General features: G+C 40.0%; 1 protein-coding gene across 6 annotated transcripts in view; it reads left to right on the top strand.

Annotated features, from left to right (window-relative positions):
- The window catches only part of CORIN (corin, serine peptidase), a 136,729-nt gene extending 123,938 nt beyond the window's left edge, over positions 1 to 12,791 (top strand). For all 6 annotated transcript variants that reach the window (XM_054064705.1, XM_054064707.1, XM_054064704.1 and 3 more), the window contains 6 exons: positions 643 to 765; positions 2,364 to 2,413; positions 3,924 to 4,098; positions 6,516 to 6,787; positions 8,510 to 8,643; positions 9,098 to 12,791. In XM_054064705.1, coding sequence (XP_053920680.1) covers positions 643 to 765; positions 2,364 to 2,413; positions 3,924 to 4,098; positions 6,516 to 6,787; positions 8,510 to 8,643; positions 9,098 to 9,280 — 937 coding nt within the window. In that variant the 3' untranslated portion in view covers positions 9,281 to 12,791. The remainder of the gene's footprint in view (positions 1 to 642; positions 766 to 2,363; positions 2,414 to 3,923; positions 4,099 to 6,515; positions 6,788 to 8,509; positions 8,644 to 9,097) is intronic.
- The last annotated feature ends 553 nt before the right edge of the window (positions 12,792 to 13,344 follow it).

Raw genomic sequence — 13,344 nt, 5'->3', positions numbered from 1 at the left:
GTTGCATGAGTCTATGAAGCAATAACTAAACTGAGGACTTGGATACGTGAAAATATACCCTGGTGAACTGTTCTAACTTACTTTGATATTCCTGTTAATTTGCAGTTAATTTCCTGTTAATATGTCTTTAGAATGTCCTGCAGAAGGACAGGTTTGATGTTGTCACCTGTAATTTGTTCTGTTTTGTTAAGCAGAGAGCTTGGATTTAAAGATACTGTCAAGCACTATTAACAAGACCCAGATTGCTCTTTACTGTTAAGTTTTAATAGATTTCCAAAAATAGGAATGTAAGAAATTTTTTTTTCTTTTACCTCTTCTACATATGAAGACTTATTTTTTGAGGAAAGAAACTGTATGTCAATGTATGCACTATAGGAAATGCTACCAGAAAGCTCTTGCTTTTCCCGATTTCAATTCTGGTTCTTGTCAGAAAATACAACGGAAGTGACAGTAATATGTTAGCTGACTTGGCTCCTTGGGGTGGTTTCATTCCCCTATCTGTGATTCTGCCACACATGGCTTTGACATAACATTCAGCTGTGTATCTTTGGAGTAAACAGGAGGCATTAGGGCCCCTTCACCTTCATAATTGTAACACAGATACCTGCTGGAAGGTATATGAATGTCTTTCATTTGTTTCAGAGGACCATCCAAAACAGAAATTGTAATACAGAATGAGGAAATGCAGCATCAAAAATGGCTGAATCTGCACTCAAACTGGAAGAATAAAAACGCGTCCACTATACACGCACTTCTAGTGAATGGGTAAGTAACAGATAAATGAGATTTATTTCACTGCTGTAGGTAGTCACTTATCAGTAGAGGATGACAAACTTGAACGCTGCTATGGAGGGGGCATCCACAACTTCCCTGGGCAACCTGTGCCAGTGCCTCACCACTCTCACATCATGAAGGATTTCTTCCTAATGTCTAACCTAAATCTTCCCCCTTTCAATATAAAGCCATTCCCCTTTGTCCTATCACTACATGCCTTTCTAAAAATACTCTCCCCAGCTTTCTCGTAGGCCCACTTCAGGCACTGGAAGGCTTCTCTAAGGTCTCCCTGAAGCCTTCTCTTCTCCAGGCTGAACAAGCTAAACTCTCTCAGCCTGTCCTCATAGCAGAGGTGCTCCAGCCCTCTGATTATCTTCGTGGCCCTCCTCTGGACCAGTTTCAACAGCTCAATATTCTAAGAAGAAATTAGAAGGGGATTCCAGAACTGGACACTAATACTCCAGGTGTGGTCTCATGAGAGTGGAGTAGAGGAGGAGAATCACCTCCCTTGACCTGCTGCATGCTTCTTTTGATGCAGCTCAGGATATGGTTGGCCGCCTGGGCTGCAAGATATGGAATATGATGTAGTAGCGGACAGTAGATTTAGTACTGGACCGGTACTGTTGGACTTGATGATCTCAAAGCTCTTTTCCATCCTAGTGATTCTGTGAACAGGGGCCCATTCTACTAGACTAACAGCATCTGAGTGACATAGAGGTGATGCCCTTGAAGCACCTAGACCAGACAGCTTCATTAAATCCTTGCTGACCAAGAAAGGCCATTAAGTACTATATAGCAAAGCCTGCAGCAACATCTTACCATCTTTTGCAGCCTATGTAGTTTGGATTCATATATTTGTAGTGACCATATCTTCTTCAGCAGAAGCTGTATCTGCTTGCGGTAGGTTTCCTTAGTAGCTCTTCTGGCTTCAGATGGTGGTATATTCCTTTTAATTAACTCAACTATGTAGGTAGTTGATGAGAAGCCAGGATCTCAGTTAGTTGAGCAACAATGTTCAATGTTTTAAAAAAGATCTCCCTTCTTTATATGAAGAATCATTTATTTCCTCTATCATCTGAACATTTTCAACAGAAGCGATTTTTTTACTTGTTTTAATACTCACTTTTACAAACTTCCTCGATTTTTTTCTAAACACACGAAATTTTAGGGCATGAAAGATCAGTTGTTATCAAAGGTATTTCAAAGAAAATTGTTTCCTTCAGCTGTAAGGAAAAGGAGAATGTCAGTCTGCTTTCAGGTGCCATAAATTAATATTTGACAAACTGTACATCCCAGCTGACCTCAGGGCTGGATCAGTGCCCAGAGGGCAGGGTAGTCTGCAAAATATGTAGCACCCACTCATGAAATGCATTGTAAAGCTGAACTAGTATTTTGAATCACCCCCAGGTAGATACTGGAAACTGGGGATGATCTGGCATAAGGAGCTCCTTGTGTTTATTTTTACAGTTTGGGGGAGTTTTTAACAGCTGGTTCACAACAGTGAGTACAGTACCTGTGCTTATTTGCAAATTGATAAAAATGACATAAATTATTTGAGATTTTCACCATGTTCTTGTTTCCATATTTAGACAGATGTGTCAAAGCAGAAGCAAAGTGGCTCTCTTATGCACTAAAGAAGGTAAGAGAGAAGTGCATATAAAACAAAAATGTTTCACAGGATGTGTTAAATTACTTTAACAAATGCAGGTGTTTAGTATGGATTCATTCTCAAACTTGACTAGAGCTGCAACATCCAGATTGGCATTGGGTTTTTTTTTCCCCTCTACTCTGTTCAGTTTCATCAGCTTTTCTTATTTTTGACTACGAGGCTGTGTATTGCTATAACCCAGTCCTGCCCCCACAAAATTAATTTTTTACCACCAGAGTAGTTAGCAGACTGTTTGGGAGTTGAAGCTGTGATCTGTTTAGCTGTGATCTGTTTAGCTGTGATCTGTTTAGTTATGAAGCTCAAGGTGACAGAAGAACCTGAACTAGAAAGCTACAGACCAAGTCTGTAGGCACAGCAGACTGTGCAAGTTTAAGTGGTTTGAAAATGCAGAAATTCTTCATCTTCAGCGAAATCGTGTTCTACAGGCAAGGAAAGCCTTGCTGAGGAACACTTAAATTATGAATTAGGTTGACACAGGGAAAATGAATCACAAAGCATGACCTAAATTTGGGAAACTAATCAAAACATTTACTACTCAGAAAAAAACCACCAAACTCATAGGAGTCTGCCAAAGGTGTTTGCTTCTGACATATGTTGCTTTAAGTGCACTTAAAACCCCATGCCCTCTGAAGTTAAGTGAAATAGTAAGAATTATAATTTACAAAAAACCATTGCTCCAATTTATTTCCTCACCTCTAAATTCCCACAGATCTATGCAATGGCAGCATATCCTCCCTTGGGGGGTGGGGCTGGTTGCAGAAACTGGTGATGTTCTTCTGCTCTCTAAATGAGACTGAGCGCGAACAGGATAAATAGGTCTGGCATCTTACAAATCCAGTACAGAAAGTGAAAAAAACGGAAGGGCTAACTAGTTCAGAAAAGTAACTGGCAGATGGGAATCTGCTGTAATTTCCGGTGGAAATGGCTTATAAAGTAGAACAGTCAAAGTACTGGGTATCTTCAAATCTTTGAATATTGTCCCTTAGTAATTTCCACAGGCAAAGCAAGCTTGGTGCCGCCTTGCTGAGTAAACAGTGTGACATTTGCCTCACACCTGGCTTAAGAAAAGCCTTGTTACTGCATAGCGGATTTTGCAGCAGCAGTTCTTATGGATAGTGCAAATTAGCTCAAACATTGCTAGCTGACAGAAAGACAAGGACATAAAACCAGGAAACCTTTCCGAGGGCAGTCTGGTAACTCCTGAGAGAAGGGAAGTCAGGAGCCCAAATGTAGCTTGGCCAATATTTCAGGCTGAGCAGTCAAAATTAGTATCAGGAGACTAAATCCTTTGATATGAAGGAAGGATAAAAATGGCTTGATGTGTTTGATATTACTGTGTGGTTGCTGATGACTTCATTTACTGTATTGTTCAGTGTAATTTCATGACTCTGTTACTATCATTCTGTGACCAGTTTTCTTGCAGGTCTTGTATGCACTGCCTTTGTGGCAATGATTAACTCCTGCTTCTGTTTCTCATCAGACTGTGGCCGTCGCCCAGCTGCTCGCATGAACAAGAGGATCCTTGGTGGCAGGACCAGTCGCCCAGGCCGATGGCCCTGGCAGTGCTCCCTGCAGAGTGAGCCAAGTGGACACATATGTGGCTGTGTTTTGATTGCGAAGAGATGGGTCTTGACAGTAGCACACTGCTTTGAAGGGTGAGAGGGGCTCAGTTTTACTGTTCGTATAAACTCGCACACGTGAATTGCCAAATCCTTCTCTACCAAACGCACTGGGGCTAGGTGATGACCTTTGCAGAGTGGCACATCACAGAGGTCTGGTTTTAAGAGATTTAAAAGAAGGAAGTAAATGGTATAAACCAGCATCAGGTTAGATTTGCACATGCTTTATTATTCATTGCTGGTGTCTCTACTAATGAAAACTGAATGAAGATGCCCTGACTTTCAGCAGGAAACAGGAAAAAGAAGAACAAACCACTAATCCTATAGCTCTCATACAACTGCTGTAAATTAAAAAACATCATTCTGGCCTATAGCATAAAAATGACCATGGAAAAATGCTGTGGCCATTAGTAAAAATAAAACCTCAGTATTTACTCACAGTGCAACTGACATATTGAGGTACTACCTTTTCTAATTGTAAATGCTCTACACCTTAATTAGGATTACAGTCATTAGAAATCACTATTAGCCACTATCGGTGCTTCCTAGTATCTCAGGCCATGTGGTAAAATTCAGTAGCAGTCCAATATTACCGAAGGATCTACCTCTAAATCCCATTCTTTATTAATGAAAGACAAACAAAGAAGCTGTCAAATTTATAAAGTGAAAGTTCTCCAATTTTTGTCAAATGCAGAAGACTACATTTTGGAGCTGTTCACTTACCCCTCAATTAGGGCTATACAATATCTGTGTGAGCTCAGAGTATTACTTGTAAAAGGTCTCTATCACATTTGTATTCAAAATGCCTAATGTCGTAAGATATTTTGATTAATACGAACTTTTTTTTTCTTCTGCCTCTCTGAATAGATTTGAGTGTATGTTCCCAGCAGCCTGAAATCTGTAAATTCTTCATCCGTATAGCTTGATACGGATAGCAACAACAAGATCACTTTTGATTGCCATGAGGCTTTATGGATAGATAGGATAGTATTTAAAAATTTACCAAATCAAACAGAGAAGCCAATGATTAAAGCAGATTTTTAAATGCTCTGGCATTTTAGACAAAATGTTCCATTTTTTGAAGTAATTTTGTGAAGTTCTCATGAAGTTTGGGATACAAAACATGAGGGCCATGTAAGAATAATGCAGCAGAAGTATTCATGCCAATAGTCATGATTACTTGCAGAGGACATAAGTGGAAAGAGCTACATTGAACATTGTGTGCTTTGCTAGTTTTATTAATGTAGTACCCTGAGTTTTGTCAAGATTCTTTTGAAATGCATTACACCAAAGTATCCAAAACATTGTTTTTTTCCTGAATGTAGCACAATACATTCTGTCTGTGACTGCTCGTTACTCTGAGCAATGTTTTTTTACCATGTTCATAAACACAATAGCATATGAATATTCTTAGCGCTTAATTTTGTAACTTTACAGAAACACTTACAAACTGAACATTATAGCCTGAAAGGTCATAATTTTCATACAACTCAAGATAAAAATAGCCTTTATTTAACAACAAAACCTCTTTACAAATTATGAAATTTACAATCCTGTTGAATACTGTGCAAAAGCTGAAATTCTGCATGCTCTGATTTACACTGCTTTGATTAAGCTTCAGTCACTGCTGTCCAGTTACATGGAACTGTCTTTCATCAGTTGTAGAAAAAAGATGAAGTTTTTTAAGGGTTTTTAGAATCAGACTACTTAGGAACCTGACTTATCCTGTGACCAGTTACAATCAAGACATTACACCCCTGAAGCCTTTCATAAAATGTGTTTTTCTCATGTGTCTCAACAGACACCAGTTGAGTCTTCCCACTTGTGTCATATGCATAATTTTTTTGTGGTCCTGGATGTTGTACCAAAAGTCTTAAAAAACTGTAGTAGTCAAAGTAACCTTTGATCTTAGGAATAGGGAGTATGCTTGGCATAGACTGAATGCACAATAAATAAGGGACTTTTCCCATGGCCATCATAAAAGATTTAAATTTCATAATAGCATTGCTTCTTTGAGACTCCTGTGGGATTTCAGCTAGACTTACTGCTGTCAGCAGCACACTACTGAACAGAAGTGCCACCCCAGAGAAATCTGTACAGGCTCAGCAGTGAGCATGTGAGCACATAAGACTTGGGCAGGATCCAGGGGATGGTTTTGAGAGCCTTTGGCATTTAATACAGCAGCTAATAGGTGGTTACATATCTTCTGAAGGTGTAAGCTTTAATTTGTTTGGTAACAGGCAGGAAAGAAGTGGAAAGCATTTCCTTATGTTGTTTAGATCTTAAGTGTAAGTAATGATGCCTAAGTATTAGTTTTTTTCTAGTAGCTTTTGTATGTGCAATGCTCTGCAAAGCACAATGTGCAAAAAGTTGGAGAAAAAAATTATCTTTTAGCTTAAAAGACCACCCTTGATCAAGATTTCCTATATTATTTTTTTTCTTTTTCTACAAAGGAGAGAAAATGCAGCTGTTTGGAAAGTAGTGTTTGGTATTAGCAATCTGGATCATCCCTCAGGCTTTATGCAGACCCGACTCGTGAAGACTATTATCCTCCATCCACGCTACAATAGAGCAGTTGTAGACTATGATATCAGCATTGTGGAACTAGATGAAGATATCAATGAGACAAGCTATGTAAGACCGGTCTGTTTGCCCAGCAAGGACCAGTTGGTTCGGCCAGACACCTACTGCTACATCACAGGCTGGGGACACATGGGCAACAAAAGTAAGATGAGTATTTCTGGGACTCTTGGAAAAAAATGTTAACTTTCTACTGAGGTAAATCAAATAAGTGATCTCATTACAAAGCTCTATCCATTTATACTATTACTGGCCCTTATTAAATACAAGGACCTGTAACTGTTCAAGAAGAGATCTAGCTGTGACCAGAGCCTGGCTTTTTCAAATTAACAGCCTGAATTTATGCTTCTTAATCCTTATTTAGACAAGTGGCTTGATCTTCAAAAGTGTTGAGGATCTAGAAACTCCTATCAAGACAGTGACCTAAAGTGGTTATAATTTTACTGGTTTAAGTTGTATCCAGAACTTTATTGAGAGGATATTAGATCATCAGTGGATGATCAGTTCTTAGTTCAGTGGAAGTGGAAGGGACTGAAAGCATTGGCATACAGGCTGGAGTCTAGGACAACTCTCCATGGCCAACTCTTTGCGGGGAGCCCCTAACCCTAACTTTAACCCCAACCCTCATGCTTCGGACTTGTGACACGATTTTTTCCATCCAGGCATAATTGTATTGTTTTTCTCTCTCTGAACAGAACCTCAGTGCGCTTTCTTGTTCTGTGGCCATTGCAATTCTTGTGTCCCATGCCAAGAAGAGTTATATAAATCTTTGCTTTGACAAAATGATTCTGCGTGCATCATATGCAAATTATCCTGGCCTCAACCCTGTTAACACTCCAGCCATTGTTTCTCCCTTCACTGTTATAATAATTACTACAGAAGGTTGTTGTTTTTTACACTGGAGAAGGAAATTTTCCTTTCAGTATTGCTTCAGGTGGGACTTCACCTCTAGTGACCAGGTCAGACTTGTGGCAAAAATTAAACTGCACATCTTGAGGGATAGTCTGTTTACGAGCAGCTCTATCCATCTAAAACTACCTTTTATGTAATGGCAGGAAAAAAACCCCCACAGAATGCTTTTGCACCAGAAGGAAAATGATTCTTTGTTCTCTAACATGGTTTCAGCATTGGTTTTAAAGGTTTTCTATTATGAAGCATTAAAAAAAACATCACGGCTACACAGCATTTAGTACTTCATGCCTTAGATTAAATGGTTTTCTTTAGAATTTCAGCTCGGTCAGCTGTTTAGACTAAGAAGAAGCCCTTTATTATCTCCTGTATGCACTAAAATAACATCAGTAACCTTTGAATTCTGATTCCCTGATACACTCTCAAATTTACGCAAACATAACTCAAACCAGCTGTGATTGTACCAAGCTTTACCATGAGAGACACTGAGAAATGGGGAAATTCTGCCATGAACAATGAGTCAAACCCTCCTCTATCTCCCTTACATTACTATTTTCCAGCGAATACTACCCCCATCATAAAAGTCCCACACCATATCATGTAAAGGTGCTCTCCCTCCTGGGCCTGTCAGTGTGGATGCATGATAAATGGCAAGCATTATACCAGTCCCCATGTGCTTGGTCCTTCTCCAGAATAAAACACATACATTCCTGGCTCAGGAGCATGACAGCAGAGCAGGAAGTAGCAGAGCAAAAGCTAGCAGAGCAAAAAAGCACCTGCTTTCACCTTAGCTTCGTGTGAAAAGAAGATTCTTCTCTCCTTACATTTAGTATATATTAAATATAAGTAATATTTATTATTTATCCCAGTGGAGATATTTATCCTATCTCAAAGAGACATCATAGCTCAGTATTGGTATGTTTTAGTGTATAGTTGAATGCTTAATACTGTTTTTTAGTGCCTTTCAAGCTTCAAGAAGGAGAGGTTCGCATCATTTCCTTGGAACAATGCCAGTCATACTTTGACATGAAAACCATCACCAGCAGAATGCTCTGTGCTGGCTACGAGTCTGGCACTGTGGACTCCTGCATGGTAGGTCTCTCTCTTAGGAGAAACTCCACCTAGACTTGCTTTTAAAAACCAAAGTACAATGATGTCCATTAGGTATAACATACTTCACCTACTATAGGAATGACAATCATTATTTACATATTTTAACCCAACTTTTACTATGGTTGTAATCAACTTCGCATTATGATAATGAAATGCTGCTTGAAGACTCTAAGGTTTGTCTGTATTAGTTAACTATCAGACCAGGTTTTTAAAATCTGTATGAGTCTTTTGCAGGTAATTTGTTGTAGAAATGTAGAAGGGAATAAATACTGGCAGTGCTGTGTGCTGCTACATAGTTCAGCAGAGCAGACAGTTTTTACAGCTGAGTTACTTATTAAAGACAAACTATTCTAGAAACTGAGACACAGCTTTAACCATATGACTGCTGACCACGTGCAGCCCATATAGACTATTTTTTTCTTTGATGTTGCAGGGTGACAGTGGAGGGCCGCTTGTGTGTGAACAACCTGCAGGGCGCTGGACTTTGTTTGGTTTAACATCTTGGGGCTCTGTCTGCTTTTCCAAGGTTTTGGGACCTGGTGTTTACAGTAATGTGTCACATTTTATTGAGTGGATTGAAAGACAAATATACATCCACACCTTTCTGCTAAACTAACTCCAGATGGTAAGAATTGTGCTCACAGATAAAAGAAAAAAGGAATCGGCACTTCAGCACTGAAGATTTTGCAGTCCAGACACTTTCTGAAAAGGAGTTTGAGGCTCTGTCTATTCTTGTGTGGAGGTATGGAATATGCAGTGTATATTAACAGTAAACCCTCTGCTGGCGAATATACTTTGGGGTGGAATTAATAATCTTTTTGACTTTTCTTTTAACTGTGTTGTGGTGCTATTCCAAACACAGCAAAAAGAAAAGTATCAGCCACTTTCTGCCTTTCAGCTATTCAAACTAAGCAGTAGCACAGACTAGAAAAACCTTTTTGAATACCTATTTTAATACTATTCAGTTAGTAGCACATGCATTTTCACTCACTTGTCATGAGGAATGAAATCAGTGCATTCAGATGGCACTGACAAGACATATTCACAAGGGCAACACCAGGCATGGCCGCACCACAGGCTGGAGGCTGTGGGAGACATCGACAAGTCTGCACGTCCATGTGGCACAGAGCACATCAAAATACACATGCAGGTCTCCAAAGGTGCGTAGCTGTGCACTGCTGATCTGCCTGAGTTAGGGCCTTCTGTCCCTCACACGGGCAGACTTGCACGGACATAACCCTGTACCATCCTGACTCCACAGCTTCTGTTTCCAGAGCCAGCTTGGGGATATCTGCAGGGCAACCAGCAGGCCAACAGACCCAAAACTACCACTTACAGCACCTGAGGCCAAAACTTAGTTGTTCAGACTTGTTGGACATTTTCTGCCACTTAACTTTCTGAAGCTACCAATGTCTCTGTGTGTCCAGGAAACATCTGTGTCTTGACAGCACCACGCTGATCAGCACATTCATCAAGCCTATGCCCCACTGGCTTTTTTCCCCATTTTGTATAGTGTGTTCTGCCTATAAAATGTGCATGGAACATTGCCAGCTGTATAAAAACATAACAGGGTTGGCAATGCCACTGGAATGGTTCTCCCCTACCTAGAGACAGCTAGTTTGAACATCTCGTGAGATACGGAAAATGCAGATTTAAAGTGCAAAAAATGCAGTGTGAGCAGTATCCCAAACACTGGGAAACTGGGTGATTTTGATAGGTCTCTTCTAGTATCTTGCACTGAAAAGTTTCATTTTGCATAGCAAGATTAAACAACTGGGAGAAAAAAAAAAAGGCTGAAAGAAATCTGCAAAATAGAAGACTTGTATTCCAGCTTCTGTTCAAATGGATGTTAGAAATACGTTAAGTCAAGTACAACAACTTTATCAGCAAAGGTTCAAAGAGCTCTGTTCATGTTCTGGGTAGCCAGAGAGCAGAATGCTCTGTGCAGCAGGAAAGAGGCTAAGTCTTGACCCCAAGAGACTCTGGTTGAAAAACATTATAATGGAGCTTGACACCTCTTTATGCTGCTGTAGGGGAAGCGTGCTATCAACTGCTGAAGGTGAGGTCCTGCACACACTTTGCTGCTGTTGGAAGGCAGAGTAGGAGGAGTCAGGAACCTGGGGATTACAGGATGAAGTTCACCAGGGAGCAAGGCAGTTAGAACTCATGTGTTTTCAGTACTGCACCTGGTCCACTGTGAATCCAGGCTAAGGTATTTCATTATCCTCTCTGCTACCTCTGGCATGCCCCCATGACAACATGGCAGGGCCTTGTCAATACCATGACTGCCATATGTGGAAACATGCATTAAAAGAGCTAACTAATGGACGTTTCAGGTATTACTAATCATATTACAACTAATCTACATAGATCTGACTATTGTTTTAAAGTTTTATCTCTGATGTCCATATAATCTCCTTTAACATGCCTGCCATTAGACATACTAGACAGTGCTCTAGACAGCATTATTAACGAATATTCAATATTTATGTTATGGATTCTGAAACTCTATTTAAGTGACTATTGTATCACTGTTTCGTGCTTAGAAAGAAAACTCTCTAGGCTTCACTAGGTTTGGATTTATTTTTTTATATATATCAAGGATTTTGATTTTACTATAAGTGCTGTTCTTCCCCCAGCTATAAATGAGAGAAAGCAGCTGTCACCATGTTTTTCCAATGCAAGTACATTACAGCTGAAGCAGGTTATCAATGCCCTTGCCTCAAGCACATGGAAGCTGGAGCTCACAGTCCCCAACTTTGGCTTTTCTCCAGGGCCAGGATTCCTGCAGCTGTAGGGCAGCACCGTTCAGACTCCTGGAGCCAGTTACTGAGAGTTACCAGAGCAGGCAGCCCAGGGGCTATCAGAGCTGGCCTGCCTTGCCATCCATCCAGTGTATCTGGTGACAGGCAGGTTTCAGCAAAGTCTGTTTTCCACAAGGAAAAACAAGGTACTGTTGTGAAATGAACAGCCCAGCCTGACATATCTCCACCAGCTGAAGTGATTGGGTTAGCACGTTTGAATTTTGTAAAGTACCAGAGTACATATAATAATTTCATGTAGATATTAGCACTACCAAATGATAATATGTAATTACACATTTTAATTAACTGGGTTTGGGCTGCCACCAGTTACCAAGCAGAAACAAGGGAGAGTCCTGCTGAAACATATGGTCCAGACCCCTCCTGAATGGGATCAGTCTGAAGAAATCCCTGGCTGAGCCCCATTCCCAAATAGTTTTTAGGAGGGAGCAGTTGGGTCTTTTCCCTCCCCACACCTGTGTCTGACAACATTCCATGTAAAGAGAAAATTTGTAATTTTATAAATGTATTTTTATACTGCTTTTTTTATGTGTGCACATGAAATAGACATACTCCTCCTTCCAATGTAACAAGTGTTTCAGTGTGCTGACATAGTGGCTACAATCACAGTTACACTGTTGTAAGATTCTTACAAGTGTAGCCTCACTGTAGTGTAACAATTGTTGATTTTAATTCTACCACATCTGTAGCTCCAAAAGGCAGCAATGTCGCACAGTCAAGCAGATGTTTCTGTCTAGCTGTACTAATAAAAATTTACCATCATTTTCCAAGTAACTTCTGTGTTGAAAATGTGTTTTAATCTTGAGAGAGACAGACTCAATGACAATATGGAGGCGTGAAGATATAACTTTAGCAATAATGCCTAGAAATAGCCTTAAAATATATTTGGTTTTTTTTAAGCAGTCCTGACAGCCCTGTTAGCACTACAACATTTGTGGAGGTTCTGACATTACCACTACTCTACAACTTTTAGTTTCTTCTGCTTTCAGTACAGAGTATTACCAAGAACACTGCTGCAAACAACTACTCTGGATTGAAAAATCTGAAAAACTAAAGCTGCAATCAAATTTCTCTGAACACATTTTGTTCTATGCCTTTCCTCAGGAATACAATTCATTTGAAATGACCATCTCCTTTTAACTGGTATGCACTATGTCAGTATGTTGATATGCTAAAATAAAAATAATAAGCACTCAGAAATTTAAAATACTTAAAATATGCCTTTTCATTACCATCAACAGTAAGGTGTGTAGGACCATGAGACAAGAATACCACAACCAGAATGAAACACAAACAAAAAAAACATACTGAAATTCAGCTCTGAGGATGTTCTTAGCGCAGTCACCTTCAGAACTTGTCCTTCAGTTTCCTCAGAGAACCAGGGCTGGTCTGACCACAGCAGCGTCAGGGCTGGTTGGAGCAGCGGGTGCTCTGCTTTAGCTGGTCCTTAGCCTTGTGCTGCAGTCATCAGGACTGAAAAAAGAACCACAGACTAAAAATTCATCTCAAACTGTGCCCCAGGCACATACCAAAGCTCACACTGACTTACTAAAGGCCGTGGCTGACTGCCACCTGCAAATGTTTAGCGCAGGTGTGGCTGCTGTGAAAAATAAATTTTAAAGGAGTATTTTTTTCTATACATCAAAAAACGCACATCAAAAAGTGAGTTAGAGCTGCTCTAGGTGTAGCTACAAAGTCTGGAGGAACTGGAAGTTGGTTTGGATTGTTTTAAACTGACCGTCAGAAGTGTAAATGCTGTGCTTTCCTTCATGACATCTGGAGGGCACCTGTGAGATGATCTTAAAAATCTTGTTTTCAAAATGGAAAAGTCAGGTCATGCTGCACCTAAGCACAGGAG

The sequence above is a fragment of the Cuculus canorus genome, chromosome 4, assembly GCF_017976375.1.
Source record: "Cuculus canorus isolate bCucCan1 chromosome 4, bCucCan1.pri, whole genome shotgun sequence".
NCBI lineage: Eukaryota > Metazoa > Chordata > Aves > Cuculiformes > Cuculidae > Cuculus > Cuculus canorus.
This window is presented reverse-complemented; position numbering and strand designations above follow the sequence as displayed.